The sequence below is a fragment of the Oncorhynchus tshawytscha genome, linkage group LG05 (assembly GCF_018296145.1).
Source record: "Oncorhynchus tshawytscha isolate Ot180627B linkage group LG05, Otsh_v2.0, whole genome shotgun sequence".
NCBI lineage: Eukaryota > Metazoa > Chordata > Actinopteri > Salmoniformes > Salmonidae > Oncorhynchus > Oncorhynchus tshawytscha.
This window is the reverse complement of record NC_056433.1, coordinates 10703050-10728392: the sequence shown is the minus strand read 5'-3', so window position 1 is coordinate 10728392 and position 25343 is coordinate 10703050. Positions and strand designations below refer to the sequence as shown.

Here is a 25343-nt window from a genome sequence, read left to right as displayed (position 1 = left end):
GACAACGTTGTTATTACAAGTTTCCATTTGTCCTGCATCAGATGGATACAGGATTAGACAACCTATTACATAATGTACGGTTTTCAACTTTTAATGCATGTGTGTCAGACCACCGTGTGACCCAAAACAACTACTGATGACACACAAAATACGTAACCTGATTCCAGATCTGTTTGTGCCATCATGCCAACTCCGCATCACTTATTGTCATGCCAAACCGGTTTGTCTTGACAATGAGCAAGAGTTGTCAAGAGCACAAACAGACCTGGGATCAGGCTACAAAATAGGTGTTTTAAGTATATGACCTCAGCAGTAATGTTGATCTACCTGCATCCAGGATGGACGTAATGGGATGAACTTTGTTGAAATAGTTTTTGGCACTTGCAGAACAGTGTGGGGGCAGTGACAATTGGGTGAGGACAACTGACCCTCATAGGACTGTCTCTCAGAAAGGGACATGTTTATCTCTTGGAATCATTCCCATTGTACTGACCCTATTCTTGCTCAATCCAATGGGGCCAGATTAACCTAATCCCTGCTGCTAGGTGAGGTCAAGAGACCGGCTCTTGATCCTGATGCAGTGGTGTCCCCTGGGCAAGGGCCCACTAGTAGCTACTGAAAAAGCCATTGGCTTTCAAATAAACTGTAACCTTGGCACACTCATAGGATCACAGCATTCCCTCACTTGGTTCAATTCACCGTGAGTGGTAACACATGAGACACACAGTATAGGAGACGGGGGGACAGACAGAACTATAAAACGTCAATGAATGCAGACATCAAAGCCAAAGTATAGCATTTCAAAGAGAGAAGGAATGTGTAGGAGCTCTTTTTGGGTCCCCACAAACCATGACACATTTTTCAAAGGAAGAGACGATGATTGTGACTCGTAACTCTAGGCAAAGGGAAGGATCTCCAACTAGGGCTTCCTAATATGGTCAAAAGTGGCCCTGAAACGCCTACCGGGGGCCCTGAAACGCCTACCGTGGCCCTGAAACGCCTACAATGGCTGGAAATAAATTTCAGCTGGGAAGACCATTACTGCTCAAATGCTTATGGATCCCTGTGGCAAACACGCATTGGTTATATTACTTAATAGTTATGAAGTGCGTGATTATCTTATTCCTTCTCGACCTTATTTCTAAAGTGTTGCCTTCCCCCAGCCAGCACCTCGCTAACTCAGGTGTGGGTTTTCCTATTCCAGGAAAAAAACTCAAAAAGGAACAGCTCTATTATGAGAGACTCCTGCCCTGAGGGCTGGCCTAGGAGCTGTATAACATAGGTGAACTCTCGAACTGCACTGTGTGTCCTGCGACTACTACCAGCTGACAGGAAAACAAAAACAGATTATCACTAAATCTTATTTCCCCTCACAATGATTTAATGAGAGGTAAAAACACTGGCTTGGTCCTATTAAAAAAATAAAAATACAATTTAAAAAAAAAGAAATCCCCTAAAAATGGAACTGGGCTCGTACATGAGTTATTCATGATCATTTCTGATCATCTGATGAGACGGTTATGAAATAAGGGTTTTGTTCATACATTGCAAATGATAAGCGCGTCAATGTTCCAGGGCCAGTGTTTACGGACGAGATACCTACACGGCCTCAGGGATGGCTAACTCTGGAAATCCCTCTGGTCTCCTCAGAGGTAAAACTGCTTTTCATTGATTTGCACCCCATGTATAGAACAATCTACATACAGAGTTCCTTACAACAGGATCTTATGGTGCCTCTTAGGAAGTCCTACAAGTTGATTGGGGAGATCCTTGCTTATGAATGTGATTGTTTTTCTTTCATGTATTTGTATTCTATTGTATTTTGTAAATCATGTGTATGCAGGGCTCCCTTGAGAAAGAGACCCTGGCCTCAATGGGACTCCCTGTTAAACAAAGCAAAACAATTATATTTCTAAAAGAAATCCTCTGTAAAGGGACAAGTAACTGTCTGACAGGGATTTACTTTTGCAACTATATTTTTTTTTGTGAGACAAGGGCATCAATGAACTAAACAGGTGATATTTTCACATACAAATTGCCACTTTTCAGGGGTTTTCTTGCAGGATTAGGTTGTAGTCTTATAAACCAAATAGGTAGCATAATCACAATTCATTAAATTATGCTGAATACGACTAATGAATAATGGAAAGTTGATAAAACCCCACAACAACTTGGTGATTTGCTCACTATGAAGTTTGCCATCACAAACAAATACATTTTTAAAAAGATAACTAGTTCCATACACAACAGAAACGTCCCATTAGTGCAATCAACGGTACATTCAATGTCCTTAAAAATGACTACAAACCTTAATATCTTTCCTCCGGGAAAAACTCCAAGAAAAATCCTGATTGACGTCTTTAAAACATAATCAAATCCCTCTTTTATCAAAAATGTTCAACCCTCACAGCATTCCCATTCATCAAATCAGATTGTCTGTATCCTCGGCCAAAACGCACCTGCCTCCTTTCGCTGGTGGAAAAACTTCTATCCAATTAGTGTTAGTTCAGAGGGAACTGACAGCATTAAGCCTGCGGACTGCACTGATCTGCAGCCAGGCTAGAGGTTCCACTCACACTGACTGCAGTCGTAGACAGCCCAGTGCAGCGGCAGCCAGCCTATCCCTACTCTGCTGAACATGTCTGGAAGGTTAGGGATTGTAAAAAAACAACAGTGCGATATGCATCTTAAAGTGTGATGTGGGGGATATATGTCTAAGTGTTTATATATGTCTAAGGTCAAACTAGAAGGAATGGTGGTGGGGAGAAAAACAACATTTGACTCATTTATTTAGTCAAATTCTTAGTCTAACAATATACTGTAGTGTGGTTTGGCATTAAGAGACCGGGTTGTTAGCAGAGGCACTTACAGTAGTCTGCTGTAATCAGATAAGCGGGACACCAGTGAAGTGCAGACAGCAACCTCCCCCTGGTGCATTCCTCTAAAGGGTACAGTGGAGCTTCTGAGTAACTTGGTATTCGTCCATAACACACTTCAGACCCACTATTTCATTATTTATGTACAATTACCCAAATAGTACATCTGAGTGCGGTATCACATGTGTACTGCAGAACAAATATCCTCTTTCATGGCCAAATATTATCCACTTGACTCAACCAATAGGAGACAAATCACTAGTCAATCATTTGCCATATTAGATTATATATTCTATATAATATATTCTATATAAAATCACATCAGAACAATTCATCCATGTTAGAGTGTAGAGGAATAAGGAAAACATTTGCCAAGAACAAAACATATGTCCCTGTACATCCTACCCAACATTTCATTGGGTCTGTTAATGGCTCCGGTTTACACTCACAACATACAGTACTAGAAGGCTTGTATAGTACGGCCTGCCCACCAAAGCCACTTAAACCATTGACCTACTTTAAGTCTCTCGCTCTCTCTCTCAGCAGCATAAGTTCCCTGCCACAGACACCATTGATCGGTCAAAACATTGAGTCTCCAAACTGTTCAAGCACACAGAAGGGGGGCGAAAACTCCCTTCACCTTGTGTGCCAACAGTACACAATACACAGCGTTGTATGTTGCTAGTTGTTGTCAACTGCAGCTTCTCCCAATAACCACAGCAATCCTTGCTGACTTGATAAGTAGCAGTGTTGGCAACATAAACAGTGTGAACATGATATACTATAATATACCATGCTAACAGTTCTCTGGGCATTCAAATCCCATGTCTGAGCTGAACAGTTTGGGGTTCAAAAACTCCTTTCCAACCATGTATCGTGTCATGTATGCTCAGCAACCTAATAGTCTGGGCAGCAGTGCACACTTTGTTTATTCCTGACTGAATATACAGAATATCTGCAAAGGGGCTTTAAATATGAGGTGCCATGAACTTTGGATTCTCAGAGCTGGTGAGCCTGTTTGGACAAGAAGCCTGGTTTCATTTATACGTCTGATTTATTAAAAACGATATCAGAGGTAATCCTCCCTGAAAGCATGTGTTCCACCGCAGTTGAGACTAAGATTTACAATCAATATGAACCTATGAATATTTGAGCTAGTGGGCTCTCAGACCTACTCCACAGCCAAACCGAATTTGGTCTATGTTCTTTCCATGTCTGGATGTAAGTGTGGAGCGTTCTCCTGCCAGGGAGAACACTGGATGGGTTCTAGAGACTGTAAAAACAAGCCATGGTACATACTGTACAGTATAGTGGTCAGATGTGTATCGAATTTCATGTCAGTCTGATTACAAATTAATTCCTTTTGCCGCCGTGAGGACGTAGGAACATCGTCAGGGCGTCTAATTTGACTTTTTTTCTTGATCTCTTACATTCTTCCTCGATACTATCCTGACCACCCACCCACTCTTTGGAAACCTTGGTGTTGAGCTGATGATTGCTTGGAAGACGCTTGCTGGGTTTGCGTAATGAAAGAAAGCAGTCTGACAGGCATCGTGCTGGGCTACCGCTCAAACAAATCATCCCTCGGCCTGAGGTGGTATCTGTGGAATGCCCTCCTCCCTGTGTCTCTTGGGCCAGGTGATGCTATGAGATGGATGGAGAACCACAATTCAGTCTTTACTCCATGTTATCAGAGGCAACACACTGGGACTATCATACAAAACAGGTTAACACAGTAAACAAGACTGCCAAATTGATCAACAGAGTGAAACACAGCGTAAGGAAATTGGTCTAGTTTCAAGGGTCTTTTGTCATAATTCAGGCCAACATTCAGTTTCAGTGAGGGGAAGACTTACCTCAGTCTCTTCTGTGGCATTTTTACACATTCTGCTTTACCCTGCATTGATTAAGCTCTCTGAATTCTGTAGTGGTTATAGTAGGCTAGCTAATCAGCTCCATTTCAGTTGAAAATGCAACATCTGGCATAATGTCACCAAAACACTCTAGGTAAAAGGTGCTGATCTTTTAATCTCCTTTCAAATGTGCTGAGAAAACATTCCCGGAGCAGGCATTTTTAAACCAGCCAACAAAATGTTCTCAAACATAGTGTGCATTAATAATTCTCTTAATGCCATTTATCTAACCAAATCCCAATGTCAAGAAGAGACCTTGGACTGAGCTTGTCATTTTCACACCTTCACAGCTGACAGACAATTCTTGACAGTTATAGCCTTAAGTCTAGTCTAGGGTGCCTAGTCATCAACCTGGAGACCTAGTCATCAACCTGGGGACCTAGTCATCAACCTGGGGACCTAGTCATCAACCATAAGAGGTTAAGAGGAAATATGGGTTGCTATAAACCATTTGATTCTACGCTACCATAAGGACCGCTGACCTCTGTGTTTTGGATGTTTTTAACAGCCATAAAAAATCAGTCACAATGAATGTTTTTCAATATAGGCCTACTTTCAGGGTATTGAATAGGCCTACTAGCAACAATTCATGCACCTCCTTAATGAAGTGAAGCAAATTTAAAATAAGCAAATAACTATTTTTAACTACCCATCACTGCTGTTCTGTTTCTGCAAGGCATTTGATTCAGACATTTATTTACTAAAGAAGCCCATTCAAACCAAATCAAAGCTTATTGGTCGTGTACACAGACTTGTCGATGTTATCGCAGGTGCAGTGAAAAGCTTGTTTCTCTAGCTCCAACAGTGCAGCAATAATAACTAGCAATACGCCTATATTCCAAAAAGTTTTTTTTTTTTTTAATATCAGAATGAGCAAAGTCATAGTCTGGAATATAAATACATACATTGATTGTATAAAACATTAAGAACACCTTCCTAATATTGAGTAGCACAATCTCTTGCCCTCAGAACAGCATTCATTTGTCAGGGAATGGACTCTACAAGGTGTTGAAAGCATTCCACAGGGATGCTGGTCCATGTTGACTCTAATGCTTCCCACAGTTGTGTCAAGTTGGCTGGATGTCCTTCGGGCGATGGACCATTCTTGATACACATGGGGAATCTGTGGGAAAACCCAGCAGCGTTGCAGTTCTTCGCACAAACCAGTGCACCTTGCACCTACTACCGTACCCTGTTCAAAGACACTTAAAATCATTTTTCTTGTCCATTTATGGCAAACATACACAATCCATGTCTCAAGTCTTAAAAATCCTTGAAACGGTCTCCTCCACTTAATCTACACTGATTGAAGGGGATCTAACAAGTGACATCAATAAGGGATCATAGCTTTCACCTGGTCAGTCTGTATTGGAAAGGGCAGGTGTTCTTAATTTTGTGTATACTCTGTGTGCATGCACGCACGGTGCACACACACAAAGTATGTGGACATCTGCCCGTCGAACATTAATATGGAGTTGTTCCCCCCCTCTGGGAAGGCTTTCCACTAGATTTTGGAACATTGCTGCAGGAACTTGCTTACATTCAGCCATAAGAGCATTAGTGAGGTCGGGCACTCATGTTGGGTGTTTAGGCCTGGCTCGCAATCGACGTTCCAATTCATCCCAAAGGTGTTCGATGGGGTTGAGGTCAGGGTTCTGTGCAGGCCAGTCAAGTTCTTCCACACCGAGCTCAACAAACCATTTCTGTATGGATCTCGCTTTGTACACACAGGCAATGTCATACGGAAACAGGAAAGGGCCTTCCCCAAACCGTTGCCACAAAATTGGAAGGACAGAATTGTCTATAATGGAATGTTATGCTGTAGAGTTAAGATTTCCCTTCACTATAACTAAGGGGCCAAGCCAGAACCATGTAAAACAGCCCCAGACCATTATTCCTTCTCCACCAAACTTTACAGCTGACACTGTGCATTGGGGCAGGTAGTGTCTCCTGGCATCAGCTAATCCCAAATTCGACTGTTGAACTTCCAGATGGTGAAGCGTGATTCATCACTCCTGAGAACGTGTTTCCACTGCTCCAGAGTCTAATGGCGGTGAGCTTTACACCACTCCAGTCAACGCTTGGCATTGAGCATTATGATCTTAGGCTTCTGTGCGGCCGCTCGGCCATGGAAACCCATTTCATGAAGCTTCCGACGGTTCTTGTGCTGACGTTACTTCCAGAGACAGTTTGGAACTAGGTAGTGAGTGTTGCAACCGAGGACAGCCATTTTTTACGCTGTATTGACGTTGCCCTCTTTGGACATCGCGAGCACCATCCCCCTACCTCGGCACCATCTGTCTCCTACAACCAGGTCGTAAATTCAGAGAGGTCCTAAATTCTTGGAGGAGATGACCTCCTCATGGCCACAATATAGAGAGTTTCATAGAGAGAACAGAGGAATTTCTTCCACCTCACAGAACTGGAGATCCGAACGACATTTATGTTCTGGAGAAGGTATAAAAGATCGGTGAAGAATCCAGCTACGAACTGGTCCGTTTGGTACAATTATGTGAAACTCATGGGAGGCAATACGGCCACATTACCCACCTGGGTTTTCTATCACCAGACCAAGCTTACCTCAATTACGAAATGGCTGAAGGTTGCAGACCAGTTTACCACGAGAGGGCCAAGGTTTGAGTAGAGACCATAAACCGGAGTATAAGCTAAGGTTTGAGTAGATGGCTGAATCTTTTAACCATACCACGTGGTAAAACTCTGACTATCGATACCGACAGAATAAGAACAAGTCTTTGATATTAATTACTCGTCTGCAGCTAGGAATTTGGTATCATTGAACGCGAAGACAGACAACCGCCGAAACCTCTATTCTATAACGACATGAATGAATCACTCTGAACTATCCATTCTAACCAAGACAGAAAGAGAGCGAGAGCGCGCAGACAGACTCTCCAACAGAAACAAAATTTTCAACGGAGATCCCGACGACACACTGAGCGTAAATATATATATTGATTGCAATTGTTCCTGAATGAGTGAGCGTTCATGTGCAAAGGATTAGCATTTCAATCAACTCTGTAGTGTCTCCTCAGCTGACCCCCCACTCCCCTTTTGTCTAACAAGCCGCCATGCCGGTTTAGCCCACTAGGGCACATTCTTCTATCATATCTTTGTAACCATAACTACTTTGTTTGTTATGCATTTCTGTGAATTACTTAGTAAATAAATGATTTTAAGACAATTGATGTATGGATGACTCATAGTGGAGACTGGGTTCTTGTAAATAACCAACAATTTACGATGTTTGGAATGAGACTAACGTGAGGTAAAGAATAATTCATTAATTCGAAGACTAATTGATAAGGTATTTTAATATCTGAAAGTTATATTAGAAAAATTATAACTTTGTAATCTGAATATTTTCCTTGGTGCCCCGACTTCCTAGTTAATTACAGTTCATGATTAATCAGTTTAATCGCGTAATAATAATTAGAGAGTTACTTGATAAATAAGTCTTCAGTTTTAATGATGCCAAAGACACGACAACGCGCTACTCATTTCAACACTCAGCGGTCCCGTTCTGTGAGCTTGTGTGGCCTACCACTTCGCGGCTGAGACGTTGTTGCTCCTAGACGTTTCCACTTCACATTAACAGCACGTACAGTTGACCTGGGCAGCTCTAGCAGGGCAGAAATGTAATGAACTGACTAGTTGGAAAGGTGGCATCCTATGACAGTGCCACGTTGAAAGTCAACGAGCTCTTCGGTAAGGCCATCCTACTACCAATGTTTGTCTATGGAGATTGCATGGCTGCGTTTCCGATTTTTATACGCCTGTCAGCAAAGGGTGTGGCTAAAATAGCCGAATCCACTAATTTGAAGGTATCCACATGCATTTGAATATATAGTGTAAGTCAGCAAGTCACACAAAGATAGAGGGGAACAGGATGGACAGACTCCTGAGGGATTCACAGGCTGCAGAGTCACTACCAAAAGTCTTTATAGCGTACAACATTATGCAGCCAAAGAGTTAACCTAGTTATTAAACATGCTGCGTGCTGAGCAAACAGTTGAAGACAATCACAGACTTATAATAAAAGACTTAACAGGAGAAATACAAGTTACATTCATATTGGCCCTCTGCATTAGGTCTCTCTCTGCAATTACCAACGAGTAGAGGTAGATATTAAGACTCTAAAGCAGCCTCAAGGCACCAACTGTCATTCATGCAGACGTTCCACCGACATGAATAATAACACACAACCTTAAATGGATGTCATAAATTCACTTCCAGACAATAATCTCATCAGAACACGCTCTTCAGGCCTGGAGGTGAGCCAATGAGAATATTCTGTAGGTTGGAGCACTGTTCTGTACAATCTCCCTACAAAGATGTTATTGTATTGCACTTTTTTTGAATCCAAAAGTATGAGCTCACCTCACTTCACCTTTCAGCTAAGTGTATGTGATGACAGAACTAGAAGCATTCCAGTGCTCCAGACTCCCTGTCCGATAGGAACCATTACAATGCCCATGGCAGGAGGCCATACCTCCCCCTGGCTGCATTAAAAACAGGACAGATCACTAGGCTCTCTCCGTAAAGCAGACAACATGACAGATCACTAGGCTCTCTCCATAAAGCAGACAACAGGACAGGTCACTAGGCTCTCTCCATAAAACAGACAACAAGACAGGTCACTAGGCTCTCTCCGTAAAGCAGACAACAGGACAGGTCACTAGGCTCTCTCCGTAAAGCAGACAACAGGACAGGACACTAGGCTCTCTCTGTAAAGCAGACAACAGGACACTAGGCTCTCTCTGTAAAGCAGGCAACAGGACAGGTCATATTACTCTCTCTGTAAAGAAGGCAACAGGTCACTAGGCTGTGTTAGGAAAGGGAAAGGGAAACAGGATACCTAGTCAGTTGTAGAACTGAATGCATTCAACTGAAATGTGTCTTCCGCATTTAACCCAACCCCTCTGAATCAGAGCGATGCGGAGGACTCCAATCGACATCCACATCTTCGGCGCCAGGGGAACAGTGGGTTAACTGCCTTGCTCGGGGATTCGATCCAGCAACCTTTCAGTTACTGTGGCCCAGTAACAGTTCAGAGTGCTGCACTTTTCACAAATACTCTAAGCTACAAAAAAAACAAAAGTACAGAAGACAAGCTTCACTGATGGCAATCATTTTAGAACATGTAAAGATCAAACTACATGTAGTCCCACCTGTCGGGAAAAATAACATTAGGCCTCATGCTGACAAATAAAATACATGGTCTCAATGAAGGAGGAGAAAGACACCAGCTGGTGTTGAAAAATGAGGCTTGGGGAGGTATACCGTATATTCAGTATACTGTGGTATTTGGAAAATAGCCACCTGATGGTTTTTCAATACTGTTGAAACTATTTATTTGAAGTTTTTCAATACATTTTACGATTTGTAGCTACTTTTTAAAACAAATCCCTGCAGTCAACTTGTGAAATAGGTTAGGAGATAAAGCAGATTGCGTTCTTAATTTCACTGATCACATTATAAAGCTCACCGTAGTTCCCCAGAACAGTTGAGCCAGTCACGTGTTTGTTTGTAAACATCACAACAGGAGAAAGCGGGAGCAGGTGAGTCCAGCGGTGTGTTGACAGGGGTTGTGTTTTATATTGAAAGTCAGTGTGTTTTTGTTTCAATAGAGTGATCAGGGACGTGTAACTATAGTTTTCCTTCACAGAAAATACATCAGTGCAACACATTCGGCAGAAAACAGCTACCTTTTCATCAGATCACAACAGAAGTGCAACGCTATTTGCGAGCCGTTTCAGGAAGCTAGGCGTATGTCACACATCACCACCACAGGTAAAACAAAGACAGATATTTCACCGGATGTATAAAATGTCAAGCCACTGCTTGGCGTTTCCACTCACTACCAAATATGGTAATGAGAGGAAGCCCAGTGTCCAGAGAAGACGGAATGAGATGGATTTTGGCCGACATTCTGCAAATGTTCTCGTCGATGAAACATTTGATCTCAATACAGTTATATTTTCTCAAAAACTAGAATCTGTTACAAACAGAGTAGACACATTTTTGTAGACTTTACCCTTTGACAAAGTTTTTTTTAAATTGCATTGTTTACAAGGAGTGCAAAGGCGAATTTTAGTTACAGTATTGCACACGCGCACTTCAGAGTAGGTGTTCCCAAACGGAAATATGCAAATATATGCTTGAACGCTCCAATACAATCTCACTAGCGCGTGCTTGGCTCTGCCCACCTTGCTTGTTCTGCCTACTAGGACTAATTTGATCCCATTGAAAATGACATGCTGAGGTCTATCTGGAGTTAGTTATAAAAAAAATGTGCTCTGGTATTGTGCCTGGCAGACCATGCACAAGCTCCATCAGTCTGGAACTTCCCTTCATGATCACAGGCCTCACCAAGTTTGAACCTGACTGGTGCTACGGCCTCATCAAGCAGCGCTTCAGACAGACCAGAGTGAACACTGTCAGAGATTCCAGGTGTGGTGAAGGACAACACTGACAGGGGTCAACATCCCGCAGCTGGTTGGACTGGAGGACGGCACGGTGCTGGTGGAAAGATACGGCTGTCAACAACACCTGACTCTGTTCTTCAGGCCGCTGACACATATCAAGCAGTACCAGCACTTCAGGTGAATATCATTTTCATTTTATAAAAGGTAATCATTATCGAACCATGGGAGGTGAATTGATGTTATGCAAGGTTGTATATGTCTTACATTTTTGTTGGGACTATTTTGTGTTTTACAGCGTCACAGCTCTGGAGCCTGGTGTTGTTGTCGCCAAGGAGCGTTGGGACTCAATCAAAACCAGGTTTCAGCTGCTGCACAATGCTGACATCCTTCCTCCCATAGATGGTCTGCCTGTACAAGCACCACCTGAACTGGACACAGCTAAACAAACGTATCATCTTTGAGAAGATCAGGGAGTTTTGTGACAGAGGCCATGGACATCACATGCCTCTCACCAAAGTCAAGGGCAGGACCGAGGCAGGCTCTCCGCATACAGATTCAGTTGTTCAGGCGTGGGGCAGACAGACCAGTTCATTACTGGGGGAGAGTTCCCACTCATCCAGACTATCTGCAGTGACTCTATGCACATTCACATGACCTTTTCCTAACACAAAGATTACTGCTACTATTTTCACTGTGCTGTTCAGCCACTTTATCCCTGATTGTATGCGTATAACTCCCTCATCTATCACCAGGGTCTCTGATATGGTTCTTGATATGTTTATTGATATGGTTCTTGTATATTTTGTTCTTTCTCTACTGACACTGTTTTTTGATCTGGACACTTTCTAGTTTTGATATCGTTACTATCAGTGGTGGAAAAAGTACCTAATTCTCATACCAGAGTCAGAGTAAAGATTCCTTAACAGAAAAGTAAACGTAAAAGTCACCCAGTAAAATACTACTTGAGTAAGTCTAAACGTATTTGGTTTAATCAAAAATAAAATGTTGCTAAAATATACTTAGTATCAAAACTAAAAAAAAAGTATGAATAATTTTAAAAAAAATCCTTATATTAAGCTAACCAGCACAAATGTCTTTATTTACAGATAGCCAGGGTACACTCCAACATTATTATCAAACAAAGCATTTGTGTTTAGTGAATCTGCCAGATCAGAAGCAGTAGGGGTGACCAGGGATGTTCTCTGTTTAGTGAATCCGCCAGATCAGAAGCAGTAGGGGTGACAAAGGTTGTTCTCTTGATAAGTGTGTGGATTTGACCATTTTCTGTCCTGCTAAGCATTCAAACAAGTACTTTAGGGTGTCAGGGAACATGTATGGAGTAGAAAGTAGTTTTTTGAAAAGTCGCAAAGTAAAAGTTGTAAAAAAATATTAATAGTAAAGTACAGATACCCCAAGAAACAACTTAAGTAGTAATTTAAAGCATTTTTACTTTACACCACTGGCTACTATACAAATACGCAAGTAACCATTCCACCGTGCAGTTTACACCTACTGTAGAGACCCATTCACTTAGCTAGACATGGCTGTGGGGTGGTTCTACTGGAGCATCTCTTTCACAAGACCCATCAAGTTCGCCTGGTGTGTCTGGGGGTGATTACTGCCATCTATTGTATTTTATATGTACAGCGCATTCGGAAAGTATTCAGACCCCTAGACTTTTTCCACATTGTTACGTTAACAGCCTTATTCTAAAATTGATTAAATACACCCCCCCGCCATCAATTTACACACAATACAATAAAGTGAAAACAGTTTAAAAATGTGAAAAACATTATTTACATAAGTATTCAGACCCTTTGCTATAAGACTCAATATCGAGCTCAGGTGCATCCTGTTTCCATTGATCATCATTGACATGTTTCTACAACTTGATTAGAGTCCAACTGTGGTAAATTCAATTGATTGGACTTGATTTGGAAAGACACACACCTGTTTATACGAGGTCTCACAGTTGACAGCGCATGTCAGAAAAACCAAGCCATGAGGTTGAAGGAATTGTCCGTAGAATTCAGAGAAGATTGTAAAGGCACAGATCTGGGGAAAGGTACCAAAAACATTCTGCAGCATTGAATGTCTCCACAGTGGCCTCCATCATTCTTGAAATGGGAAAAGTTTGGAAGCACCAAGAATTTTTCTAGAGCTGGCCTTGCAGACAAACTGAGCAATCGGGGAGAAGGGCCTTTGTCAGGGAAGTGGGCAACAACCCGATGGTTACTGACAGAGCTCTAGAGTTCCTCTGTGGAGATGGCAGAAGCTTCCCGAAGGACAACCATCTCTGGTGAACTCCACCAATCAGGCCTTAATGGTAGATTCACCAAACGGAAGCCACTCATCAGTAAAAGGCACGACAGCCCACTTGGAGTTTGCCAAAAGGCACCAAAAGAATCTCAGACCATGAGAAACAAGATTCTCTGGTCTGATGAAAAAAAGATTGAACTCTGTGGCCTGAACGCCAAGCGTCACGACTGGAGGAAACCTAGCACCATCCCTACAGTGAAGCATGGTGGTGGCAGCACTGGGAGACTAGTCAGGATCGAGGCAAAGATGAACAGATCAAAGTACAGAGATATCTTTGATAAAATCCTGCTCCAGAGCACTCAGGACCTCAGACTGGGATGAATGTTAACCTTCCAAACAGGACTACGGCCCTAAGCACATAGCAAAGACAACACAGGAGTGGCTTCGGGACAAGTCTCTTAAAGTCCTTGAGTGGCCCAGCCAGAGCCCGGACTTGAACCCGATCGAACATCTCTGGAGAGACCTGAAAACAGCTGTGCAGCAACGCTCCCAATCCAGCCTGATAGAGGTTGAGAGGATCTGCAGAAGAATGGGGTTAACTCCCCAAATACGGGTGTGCCAAGCTTGTAACGTCTTCTTGGGTATGCCTCGATGTGTAATCGCTGCCAAAGGTGTTTCAACAAAGTACTGAGTAAAAGGTCTGAATACTTATGTAAATGTGATCATTTTTTGTATAAATAAGCAAATATTTCAAAAAAACTGTTTTTGCTATATCATTATAGGGTATTGTTTGTAGATTGATGAGGGGGGAAAAAACAATGTAATCAATTTTAGAATAAGGCTGTAAAGTAAAAAAAAAAAAATTATGAAAAAGCCTTGGGGTCTGAATACAGTCCCAAAACACTGTACATGTATAACTTTATGAGCTGGATTGCCTGTCTTTGCAATTAGCTTATTTTGGTTTGGTTTAGTTAGCAGCCTCCATTGAAATTCACTTTTACTCTGGTAATAGATGCCCAGTGGGCTGTGTTGCTTTTGTTGGCAGCCCCTTGTGTACTAAACTGGTAATACCGTATATCCCGCTATGAGAGAAGGACGGTATGACGATATGTAAATCTGGATACCACCCAACCCTACTAACAATATCACCAGGCTGTAATTCTGAAGGGATGTTCACCCCTATTCAACCATGTTGGTGTGGTCAGTGTTACACCACTATGATAAATTATCTCTGGGAATGTACCATCTGAGTGGGGGGGGGGGAATATAAATGTGTGACTTTATAGTGGCTTGTCCGACTGAGTTCAGATGAACTCCACTAAGAATTACATCTGTTAAACAGGCAACAGGCAACCCCCCCTCCCCTGTAAAAATACATGAACTGCAGCCGCAAACGTTCCCCACTTTGATCATGGCCTCATCCAATCTAGGGAACACAAAATCTGTGTTGTCTAAAGCCGATGTTGTAACAAAAATATATAATATTCTGTGCTTTAAAATGTTTAAATCTAACCAGATTCCTTTATAGTGCATGGGACCAGGGCACAGAAAGAACACCATTGTGAGAAACTCAGACCCTGGAAAAGGATTTGTGTGACTAATAATTGAGCCGGTTCCCTCCACTGCCACACAGCACCAGAGAGAGAGAGAGAGAGAGAGAATGGAAGTACACAGTGCAGACACCACACAATCACCACTGTTGTACTGGGCACTTCATAAGGATTCAGATTCCCTACCCTTCTCCTTGAAGTTTCCTATTCAACCTGCCACAACTCTATGGTTGTATCCCAAATGGCACCCTATTCCCTATGGGTCCTGGTCAAAGGTAGTGCGCAATATTCGAAATAGGGTGCTATTTAATTACTTCTTAGATAGATGGGAAAAGTGCTTATTGTTGCAGGTGTGTGGGAATAATGCAATAGTGTCATAGAAAAGACTAAACCTACACACTGGTCTTGCTGGTTTCATTTTGAATTAAAACAAGTGGCAGGAGCAAGAGCAGAGTGCGGGTTTCTCTTTGAAGGACATGGCCTGCGTGAACAGAACAGATGAACTTCGTTGCCAGGCCAGCTGTATGATGTAAAAAGAACATTCAAGAAGAGAGTGTGGGAGAGAAAATAGTCTCCCTAGCTTCCTGGTAAATGGCTGGCATCTATTTGGAGTTCAGGAACTGAAATGTCAGGAGGCAGACAAAGAAGAAGACACTCAGAATGCCCAGTTCAGCGGAAGATTCTAAGCTCTTCAATATTCCATCATTGCTTTAAAACTCGACAGCAAACTTGGGCTTCCACATTTGCAAGCAAATGTGCTTGGTTGAACAAGAGTATTATAATAGTATAATTGTGTTCATACATTAACCTCTCTGGGAGATTTGTGATTCAATGAAGGTCCACTCAATAAAAACGGCCTATATTTTTAGCAGGATGAGACAAGTAGACGCAGTGTGAAAAAGAAACTGCTGGCTATGCCCTCTACAGCAAATATATTTCCCTGTTGACAACTCATTTTAGAAATTCTCACTTGATGTGATCTCCCAGAAAATTTGGTAACCAGTTTTGAGAAATCACAAACATCCCAAAATTGTCTGGGTATATCTTTAAAACCATATCTTTAAGAAGCAGGAGAGCAGTGAGTCGTCTTACCTTCACCCATTGGGACTTCATAGGTGGCGTTGAGAGATCCCTCTGGCATGACACTGCGGCCTCGGGAACTGCAAGAACACATGACGATGCAGGATTAGGACAGCGAATGAAAGCCCTCGTCAGATCCCCTTGTCAAGAGACTAGAGGACCACAGTTAAAAAAATCACCCATCTTGTGACATACTACTGCTGTGCACAGCTGCTGACCAGAGTCTTAACAGCTCATCAATCCCACAACGCACCATTACAGGAAGTGCCATAATCCTCCTTTCCCCCAAAAGAGGAAGTACAGGTCTGCTCACTAAGGTAATTATGCGTGGGAAAGTCATCCGTTGTCATTTGAAACGAAATGTGCTTTTTTACGGTGTAGGTGTTATCTTAGCTGCTGTGGCCTGGAAAAGCACTAGAAACTGAGAGATCATGTTTTTCCAGCTGGACATTTTTAAACAGACAAAGAAAAATTGTACCTAGACTGATTTATGGAGAACTCTAGACAGAACTTGGATATATCATCGCCACTCAACATTGCAAATCATGCAGGTGTTTCAGCGAGTCGGTTTAACAGCTCCCCTAACTCTTAACCCTGCTGAACACAGCAGGAGAAATTCAACTTAACCTCAGTATGTATTAGAAATAAAATAAGTTCAAAATCCTGTTAATAATTGCCTCAAGCTGCCGCAAAATTGTTATTTTTATTGCAAACTTTTAAAAGTTTATAAAATAGCTCTAATGATTTGTAACTTGGCAAACAATGCCCACTCAGCGATATATCAATTGACTCCCATTTAAAACAAATCCTAAAATAAACTAAAAATGTAGATCCCACAGGCCACGGCAGGCCAAACTTTCCTTGGACACGAAGGTGTTTGCCAGCCTAATAAGTACATGGGGGTTAAGGGTTCAGAAGAAGCTCTTCCAATCTAGGGCGGCAGGTAGCCTAGTGGTTAGAGTGTTGGACTAGTAACCGAAAGGTAGGTACTAGTCCCCGAGCTGACATGGTACAAATCTGTCGTTCTGCCCCTGAACAGGCAGTTAACCCACTGTTCCTAGGCCGTCATTGAAAATAAGAATTTGTTCTTAACTGACTTGCCTAGTATAATAAAAGGTCAAATTTAAAAAATTTAAAAATATTCAATAGTCAGTATATAATTACTGTGGTCCAATGTGCCTCTTCATGTGGTCTGAGAAAACAGATTCCACCAATGTCTTTATGGTTCTTCCTACATCTTGAATGTCCTCCAGAGTACTTAGGGCATTCAAAAGAATCCAAGAAGTGAATCCATCTCACATCTTCAAGGGTCTTTAAGCTGTTACTTCATACCACTAATGCCAGGCTTTCTAACCAACCACAAACTCAAGTTTACTTTTCTAGCAGTCCCATCTTCCATGGTGTGACAGACCACACAGTAGAAAGATGCTTCTTGTAAGGTATTGTCCATGACTGCTGGCTTTGTCTGTCTGGGTGGCTGTCTCAGTCCACAGCTCTATTCACACTGTGCAAGTTTGGCAAAACACTACATTTTCCACACACAGGACTAACTTACTTGATTTTCCACAGGGCAAGAAAGCAATAAATTAGGGGCATCGACACAGCTACTTCTCCAATCCAAATTTCCTCACTCCTCCCTTCACAGTCATTTAAAAGGTTGAGGGCACAGTGGATTGACGCAGTCAGGCCCTCGGTGAGCTCAAAGCACCGTTGCCCTTGTATAAGGTGGGTCTGCAGGCAGCCTATTCATCTGTTATGCTTGGGGTGCAGCCAAGGCAATTACACTGGGCAGATATGTATTTATCACACCATTATTACACTTTTAAGCACTTTCTGCTTGCTCTCACCTCAGACAACTCTGAGCAGCACTAAACCATTAACGTAAAATTGTTACAGAAAGCAGTGCTTGACTTGGACTGAAATAGGTGCCAGGGCTGTTTATATTTAGCTCCAGGAGCTCCACTAAACTTTAGAGCTAATATTCTATAAGAGGAACGGGAGCTCAAGCAGAACATTTGAGGTGCCGGTACTCTGCTCCGGTGAGCTCCTGCCCAAGTCAAGCACTGACAAAGAGTATATTTGCAACATTTAAAGGACAGGGAAATTGTATTTTATCTATAAGAATTGTGGACTGACAATTTCACGCAATATGAGTAGTTACTACAACAAAGTATTGTGCTAAAAATCTGTTTGAATTCATGAAGTAAAAAACAAGTCTTGTGAAACAAAAATGGAACTCAAATGCCTATTAATTCAAACATAATAGAACATGTTCAATGCACATCCTGGGATCTTGGTTAGTGGTTTTGGTTGAATAAGGGCTTGTAAAGCTCTAATGGTGTTGGTTGAATGAGGGCTTGTAAAGCTCTATTGGTGTTGGTTGAATGGGGGCTTGTAAAGCTCTAATGGTGTTGGTTGAATGGGGGCTTGTAAAGCTCTAATGGTGTTGGTTGAATGGGGGCTTGTAAAGCTCTATTGGTGTTGCTCTAATGGTGTTGGTTGAATGGGCTTGTAAAGCTCTATTGGTGTTGGTTGCTTGTAAAGCTCTAATGGGGCTTGTAAAGCTCTAATGGTGTTGGTTGAATGGGGGCTTGTAAAGCTCTATTGGTGTTGGTTGAATGAGGGCTTGTAAAGCTCTAATGGTGTTGGTTGAATGAGGGCTTGTAAAGCTCTAATGGTGTTGGTTGAATGGGGGCTTGTAAAGCTCTATTGGTGTTGGTTGAATAAAGGCATTTAAATAGTCAGAAAACATGAACTCAACATAATTGAGCAAATAAATAATTGGGTATGATATTGTAAATGTGTGATTACAAATGAGTAAAAGACGAATTAGAAATTGGGTGGTTCGAGCCCTGGATGCTGATTGGCTGACAGCTGTGGTATATCAGACCGTACACCACAGGTATGACAAAACATGTATTTTTTCTGCTCTAATTACATTGGTAACCAGTTTGTGGTATATAGCTAATATACCATGATGGCTAAGGGCTGTGTCCACGCACTCCGCATTGCATCGTGGCTATGAACAGCCCTTAGCTGTGGTATATTGGACATATACACCACACTCCCACCAGGCCTTATTACTTAATTTTACCATAGCTGCAACAGTCAAATGTCTCAAAAACATTACAATGATCGCTTTTGTCATTATTGGTTAGTGTGTGTAGATTAATGGGGGCGATTAATTAAGCCATTTTAAAACCTGTACGAGTGTGAGGTGTGAAATGGAAATGTGTTTTTTTGCATATCCTCAACTCCCTCGAAGAGTGCGGTCCCAGCAAGGGATCAGCCATTACTGACAGCGACCATGGAGCAATTACGTTTAAGGCGACAGATTTTTCACCTTGTAACCTTTTGGTTACTAGCACAGCGTTCTAACCGCTAGGCTTCCTGCAGTCGACATACTTAGGGCTTCAAATGATCCAAAATATTTATACGTTTGTTAGATGTTTTTATTACGCTAAAACATTGGATTATTATTTTTACTATACTTTTAACACCTAGTTATGTGGATGGTGCCTGAGAAAACATGATGAAGCAGCTCTGTAACAGCAGTGTGTTCCATTCAGAACAAACAGCTGAAGGAATACAACAACTAGACGAGGATTATGGGACAATTGTACATGGTTCTCAACCATCCCCACTCAAGGCATATCATGCCATTCCACAATCATGAGTTCTGCTGGCACGAGAAACACATTGGCTGAGCTCATCCCCGGAGGCCAATCTTTTAGAGATAGTGAAATCTGGCTTTTATTTTGCTTAGAATGATTCCTGATTAAAAAAAAAAAAGTTGGTTGCTTCATTGATGCGTAATGAAAACAAAACAGAGAAGATGGCATGATGGCGGCAGGAACGATTCCACCTTACGTGAGCACAACTGACTCAGTAGCCTTTAGTAGAAGAATGTGAAGTTTGAAATGGGACAATAGTAGCTGCAATATTCTAAGTAGTAGTTTTAAGGCTACTATAAAAAAGTAATTGGTGCACATTGTTATAAACGTATCGTTCATTTTATCGTTATAATTCAGTCAATTTATAGTGATATGGATTTGTCCATATCGCCCAGTTCTAGTAAATTATTCCAAAAAGTACATTACGTCTGAACAACGTTAAAAGATTTTTTTTTTTTTTTTTTTAAACGTACTGAAAACTAAATTACCTGTATTATGTTGATAAGAATTGTGGATTGGAATTATTTCTGACAATATGAGTAGTTAAACAAAGTACATTTTTATTGTGTTGAAAGAAACAATGTTTGGATTCAGTCACTCAAAAACAAAACGGAACTCAATTGCCTATTGATATAAAGTACATGAACATGTTCAATGCACATCCTGGGATCTTGGTTAGTGGGTTTGGTTGAATAAAGGTTGTGAGAAAGTCATTTCAGTTACAGCCAGTAGATGTCCTTACTCAGTCACTGCCCTCAATAATGAATTGCAGTAGTGAGTGATTGTCTCCACAAAAGGTATTTAAAATCGTCAGAAAACATGAACAACACATCAACATAATTGAGCAACTAAATAATTGAGTATGATATGGTTAACGTGTGTGATTACAAAATGAGTCAGACTAAATATACCCAGGCTGCAACAGTGAAATGTCTCAAAAAAACATTACAATGGATGAATGATGGAATATGTCTAGTCAGATTGTTGTCGGATTTCATGCTGTCTGCATCTTTCAAAGACCTGTGATAATAACTCATTATTTTCTTCCCATTTATAGCAACAGTGTTTTGCTAGAAGTAAATCAGAAATCACGAGGCCAAACCTGAACATCTTCCGCTAACTTTAGACACACTTATGACTAGTATAGTCAGGTGACTAGATTCTGTATCCCAGTAGAACAAATGCCCTTTAACGTTCTTGAACTGGGTCAAGTCTGTTTCACACACAGGAGGCTGCAGAGGGGAGAACAGCTCATAATAATGGAGGGAATTCCGCTGCAGTCATTACCACAAGCTCGTTCTCCCCAATTAAGCTGACACCAACCTCCTGTGCCGTCACACCATGCCACCGTGGAGGCCAATGTTACTCGTGTATATTTTGACTGGGAAAATAAACCAAAAACCCATCTCCCCTATAGCAATACCACAATGGTTTATGCACCTGTTGATTTCCTGAGGGGTCTCACTGACCAAAAGCAACATCCAGACAGAAAAAGAGATGTCTCACAACTTTGCTAAACAGAAGTATTTATTTGGAGCTTGGTATTGAAGCCTATTAAATCAACCATTTCAAATAAGGGGTGCTTATATTTGTCCTGTTTCACTGCATGTACAAGTGGGTAACCTTTACAGGTGTGAAATGGAAATGTGTTTTTTTTTTTTTTGCATATCCCAATTCCCCCTGGGATCACGGCCAGGGATCAGCCATTATTGACAGTGACCTTGGAGCAATCGACAGATGTTTCACCTTGTTGCTCATTTGAATTCATGAGCTGACCTTTCGGTTCCTGGCCCAACGCTCTAACAGCTAGGCTACCTGCCGTCGACAAACCTAAGGTATCAATTCATCCCAATTGTTTTAAAAACATTTTTTGGACTATCCCTTTAACACATGGTTTGGTGGAGTGTGGCTGAGAAAACAACATGATGAAGCAGCTCTGTAACAGCACAGTGTGTTCCACTCAGAACAAACAGCTGAAGGAATACACCTAGACATGCCATTTTCCCCACACGCATCAGGGTTTTCAACCATCAATCTGTAAATTCAATACTCTGTAAATTCAATTTCACTGTGAGTGAGTTTTGAAGCTCAAGCACACAGGTAACTGCCAAAATAAAGAAAACCCATGAGGGATACAAAGAAAATTGAAAGCGGGTGCTTCCACACAGGTGTAGTTCCTGGGTTAATGAAAGTATTAACATCCCATCATGCATACAAATGCTGGGAATGTCATTATTCTGGCCATTGTTTTGTCTACCATGGCTAAAAGAAGAGATCAGTGACTTTGAAAGAGGAGATACGAAAGAGCATAGGGGGTTTAAAGTGTGTGTAGTCACCAGATCTCAACCCAAAAGATGGGAGATTCTGTAGCAGCGCAGGAGTGTTTTCCACCACGATCAACAAAAACATTGTGGAAGAATGGTGTTGCATCCCTCCAATAAATTTACAGTCACTTGTAGAATCTATGCCAAGGTGCATTGAAGCTGTTGTGGCAGCTCGTAGTGGCCCAAAGCCCAATTAAAAATACACTATGCTGGGGGTTTCCTTTATTTTGGTAGTTACCTGTAGAACACAAGGTTCAAAAGTTGAGGAACATCCTGGGATAGTAGCCTGGGTTCCCGGTCAAACGCAACGTTATGTCCACCGGGGACTGATATGTGGGGTGCAATAAAGGGCCCGGGGTGTGATAGCTCCACCCAATCACGTCCACTAACGTGTTGACATATCTACAACAGTCCATCCCTAATCAAAACTATGGGCCAGGCTTTGGGTCAAGTCCTGCATTATTCCCCTGACAATCCCTCATTTCTTCTCTGGCGAGAACACCGAAGTGGGGGCGCTTGGGAGGGGGGGATTTGGATTTCACTTGCCCACCCACTGAGGAGCCAGGCCCAGCCAATCAGAATGAGATTTTCCCCCACAAAAGGGCTTTATTACAGACAGAAATACTCATCAGCTGTCCAGGTGGCTGGTCCCAGACTATCCCGCTGGTGAAGAAGATGGATGTAGAAGTCCTGGGCTGGCGTAGATACAAGTGGTCTGCGGTTTTGAGCGCGGTTGGACGTACTGCCAAATTCTCTAAAATGACATGGCTTATGGTAGAGAAATTAACATTAAATTCTCTGGGAACAACTCTGGTGGACATTCCTGCAGTCAGCATGCCAATTGCACACTCCCTCAAAACTTGAGACATCTGTGGCATTTTGTTGTATGACAATACTGCACATTTTAGTGTGGCCTTTTGTCCCCAGCGCAAGGTTCACCTGTGTAATGATCATGTTTCATAAGCTTCTTGATATGCCACACCTGTCAGATGGATGGGTTACCTTGACAAAGGGGAAATGCTCACTAACAGGGATGTAAACAGATTTGTGAACAAATCATGAAATATGGGACCAACACTTCACATGTTGTGTTTATATTTTTGTTCAATTTACATTCGGAAAGTATTCAGACCTCTTGCCTTTTTAAACATTCTGTTACGTTACAGCCTTACTCTAAAATGGATTCAACTTTTTATTTTCCTCATCTAGACACAATACCCCATAACGACAAAGCAAAAACAGGTATAGAAATGTTTGCAAATAAATTTTACATATTCAGACCCTTTAAATCAGTACTTTGTTGAAGCAGCTTTGGCAGCAATTACAGCGTCGAGTCGTCTTGGGTTTGACGTTACAAGCTTGTCACACCTGTATTTGGAGTGTTTCTCCCATTTTCTATGTAGATCCTCTCAGGCTCTGTCAGGTTGGATTGGGAGCGATGCTGTACAGCTATTTTCAGGTCTCTCCAGAGATGTTCGATCGGGTTCAAGTCTGGACTCTGGCTGGGCCACTCAAGGACATTCAGAGACTTGTCCCAAAGCCACTCCTGCGTTGTCTTGGCTGTGTGCTTAGGGTCGTTGTCCTGTTGGAAGGTAAACATTAGCCCCAGTCTGAGGTCCTTGAGCAGGTTTTCATCAAGGAGTTATTTGTACTTTGCTCCGTTCATTGTTCCCTCAATCCTGACTGGTCTCCCAGTCACTGAAAAACATCCCCACAGCATGATGCTGCCATCACTATGCTTCCCCGTAGGGATGGTGCCAGGTTTCCTCCAAATAGGTGTTGGCCATAAACCACACCCCCTCAGGCCTTATTGCTTAAGCATATCAGCATTGGTCTTTACGCTAGCCTGAAGAGGAAACATCATGGTTCAACTTAGGCAGGATCAACTGGTGACATTTGGGGGGACTGACAGAGCTGACCCCTCAGACACATCAGGCTGCGATTGGGAGTCCCATAGGGAGGCGCACAATTGGCCCAGCATCGTCCGGGTTTGGCCGGGGTAGGCCTTCATTGCAAATAACAATTTGTTCTTAACCGACTTGCCTAGTTAAAGAAAAGGTTAAATTAAATGTTCACAATTCTCATACACCCCAAATATTCTTACAGGAATGTCTCAACTACCAACTGAGGCAAAGCCAAAATGTTGACGGTTTAGTCCAAACAAAACAAGCCAGAGGGGACAGAGATGGGAAGAGAAGGAGGTAGCAATGGCAGAGCTTCAACAAAAGATGCTGACTGGCTCACTTCCTGAATCCTGACAACATAACTGGTTGTAGGGTCTACGACCCATTCAATAAGTCTTCAGAATGGGTACTAACAATGAGGATCACTCTGGAAATGACCCTCATGGTTGCAAGGAAGTCTCTTCTCAGGGCGTTTTCACACATAGTTCTGAGCAAATAACTTTCATTATGTGCTACATTGTATATATTTTGGTTGGTCCAGTTGCTTTCTTATTGCCAAACAAACTAAAATGCCTTGACAACCACGTGTTCAAGTCATTTGTTTTATTGGAGGAAAATATCTCACGCTAAATCCATTCTATTATCATCAAGAAGAATATCTTGTGTCCCAAACATCATTAGTTTTGCTTTGGTCTTCCAACAACGTGTGGGAGAAAAACCATAGCTGTTGTAACCGCTAGTGAACAGGCGAGATTCTGTAGCCTATATCCCTGGCAGGTTATAGCACCCTCTCCCCTAATCTGCATCAGATGCCTCAAAATGCACTGCTACTGATAAAATGTTTCAGAGATATTAAGTTAAGGAGGGCTACGGTGTGCATTTCAAAACGCTTGCAGTCAAACAATCAATAATACTTCACCTGCTTTGAACCGCTCCATGGCGCGAATGGAATCAGACCAAGACCATACTTTTTGAGCGAACCACAGTGCGTTGTTAAGTCCAAACTAAGCGGAACACTTTTAAAAAAGACAAATATTTGTTGTGAAAGCCCCATAAGAAAGAGCGAGGAAAACAATCATTGGCTGTAATGACATACGTAAGAGCTGCAGCTAAAACAGTTAGCATGTCCATGTCCCTCAATACTCAAAAACCTAAGACAAAGAAGAAATAACTTCAACCCTGAACTGCTTTGAAACAGCTGAAGCTTTGGGTGAGGTAAATGTGGTGTACTCTATGCTTTTACGTATGTTGTAGACCAGGGTTGGACGTTTTGGTTTTTGCCCTAGCACTAAACAACGGACTCAAATAATCAAAGCT

General features: G+C 42.0%; 1 protein-coding gene across 1 annotated transcript in view; it reads right to left on the bottom strand.

Moving 5' to 3' along the window:
* LOC112249911 (pleckstrin homology domain-containing family G member 3) overlaps positions 1-25343 on the bottom strand; it is a 106845-nt gene that overhangs the window by 69784 nt on the left and 11718 nt on the right. The window contains exon 2 of the mRNA XM_024419640.2: positions 16137-16204. Coding sequence (XP_024275408.2) covers positions 16137-16185 — 49 coding nt within the window. The 5' untranslated portion in view covers positions 16186-16204. The remainder of the gene's footprint in view (positions 1-16136; positions 16205-25343) is intronic.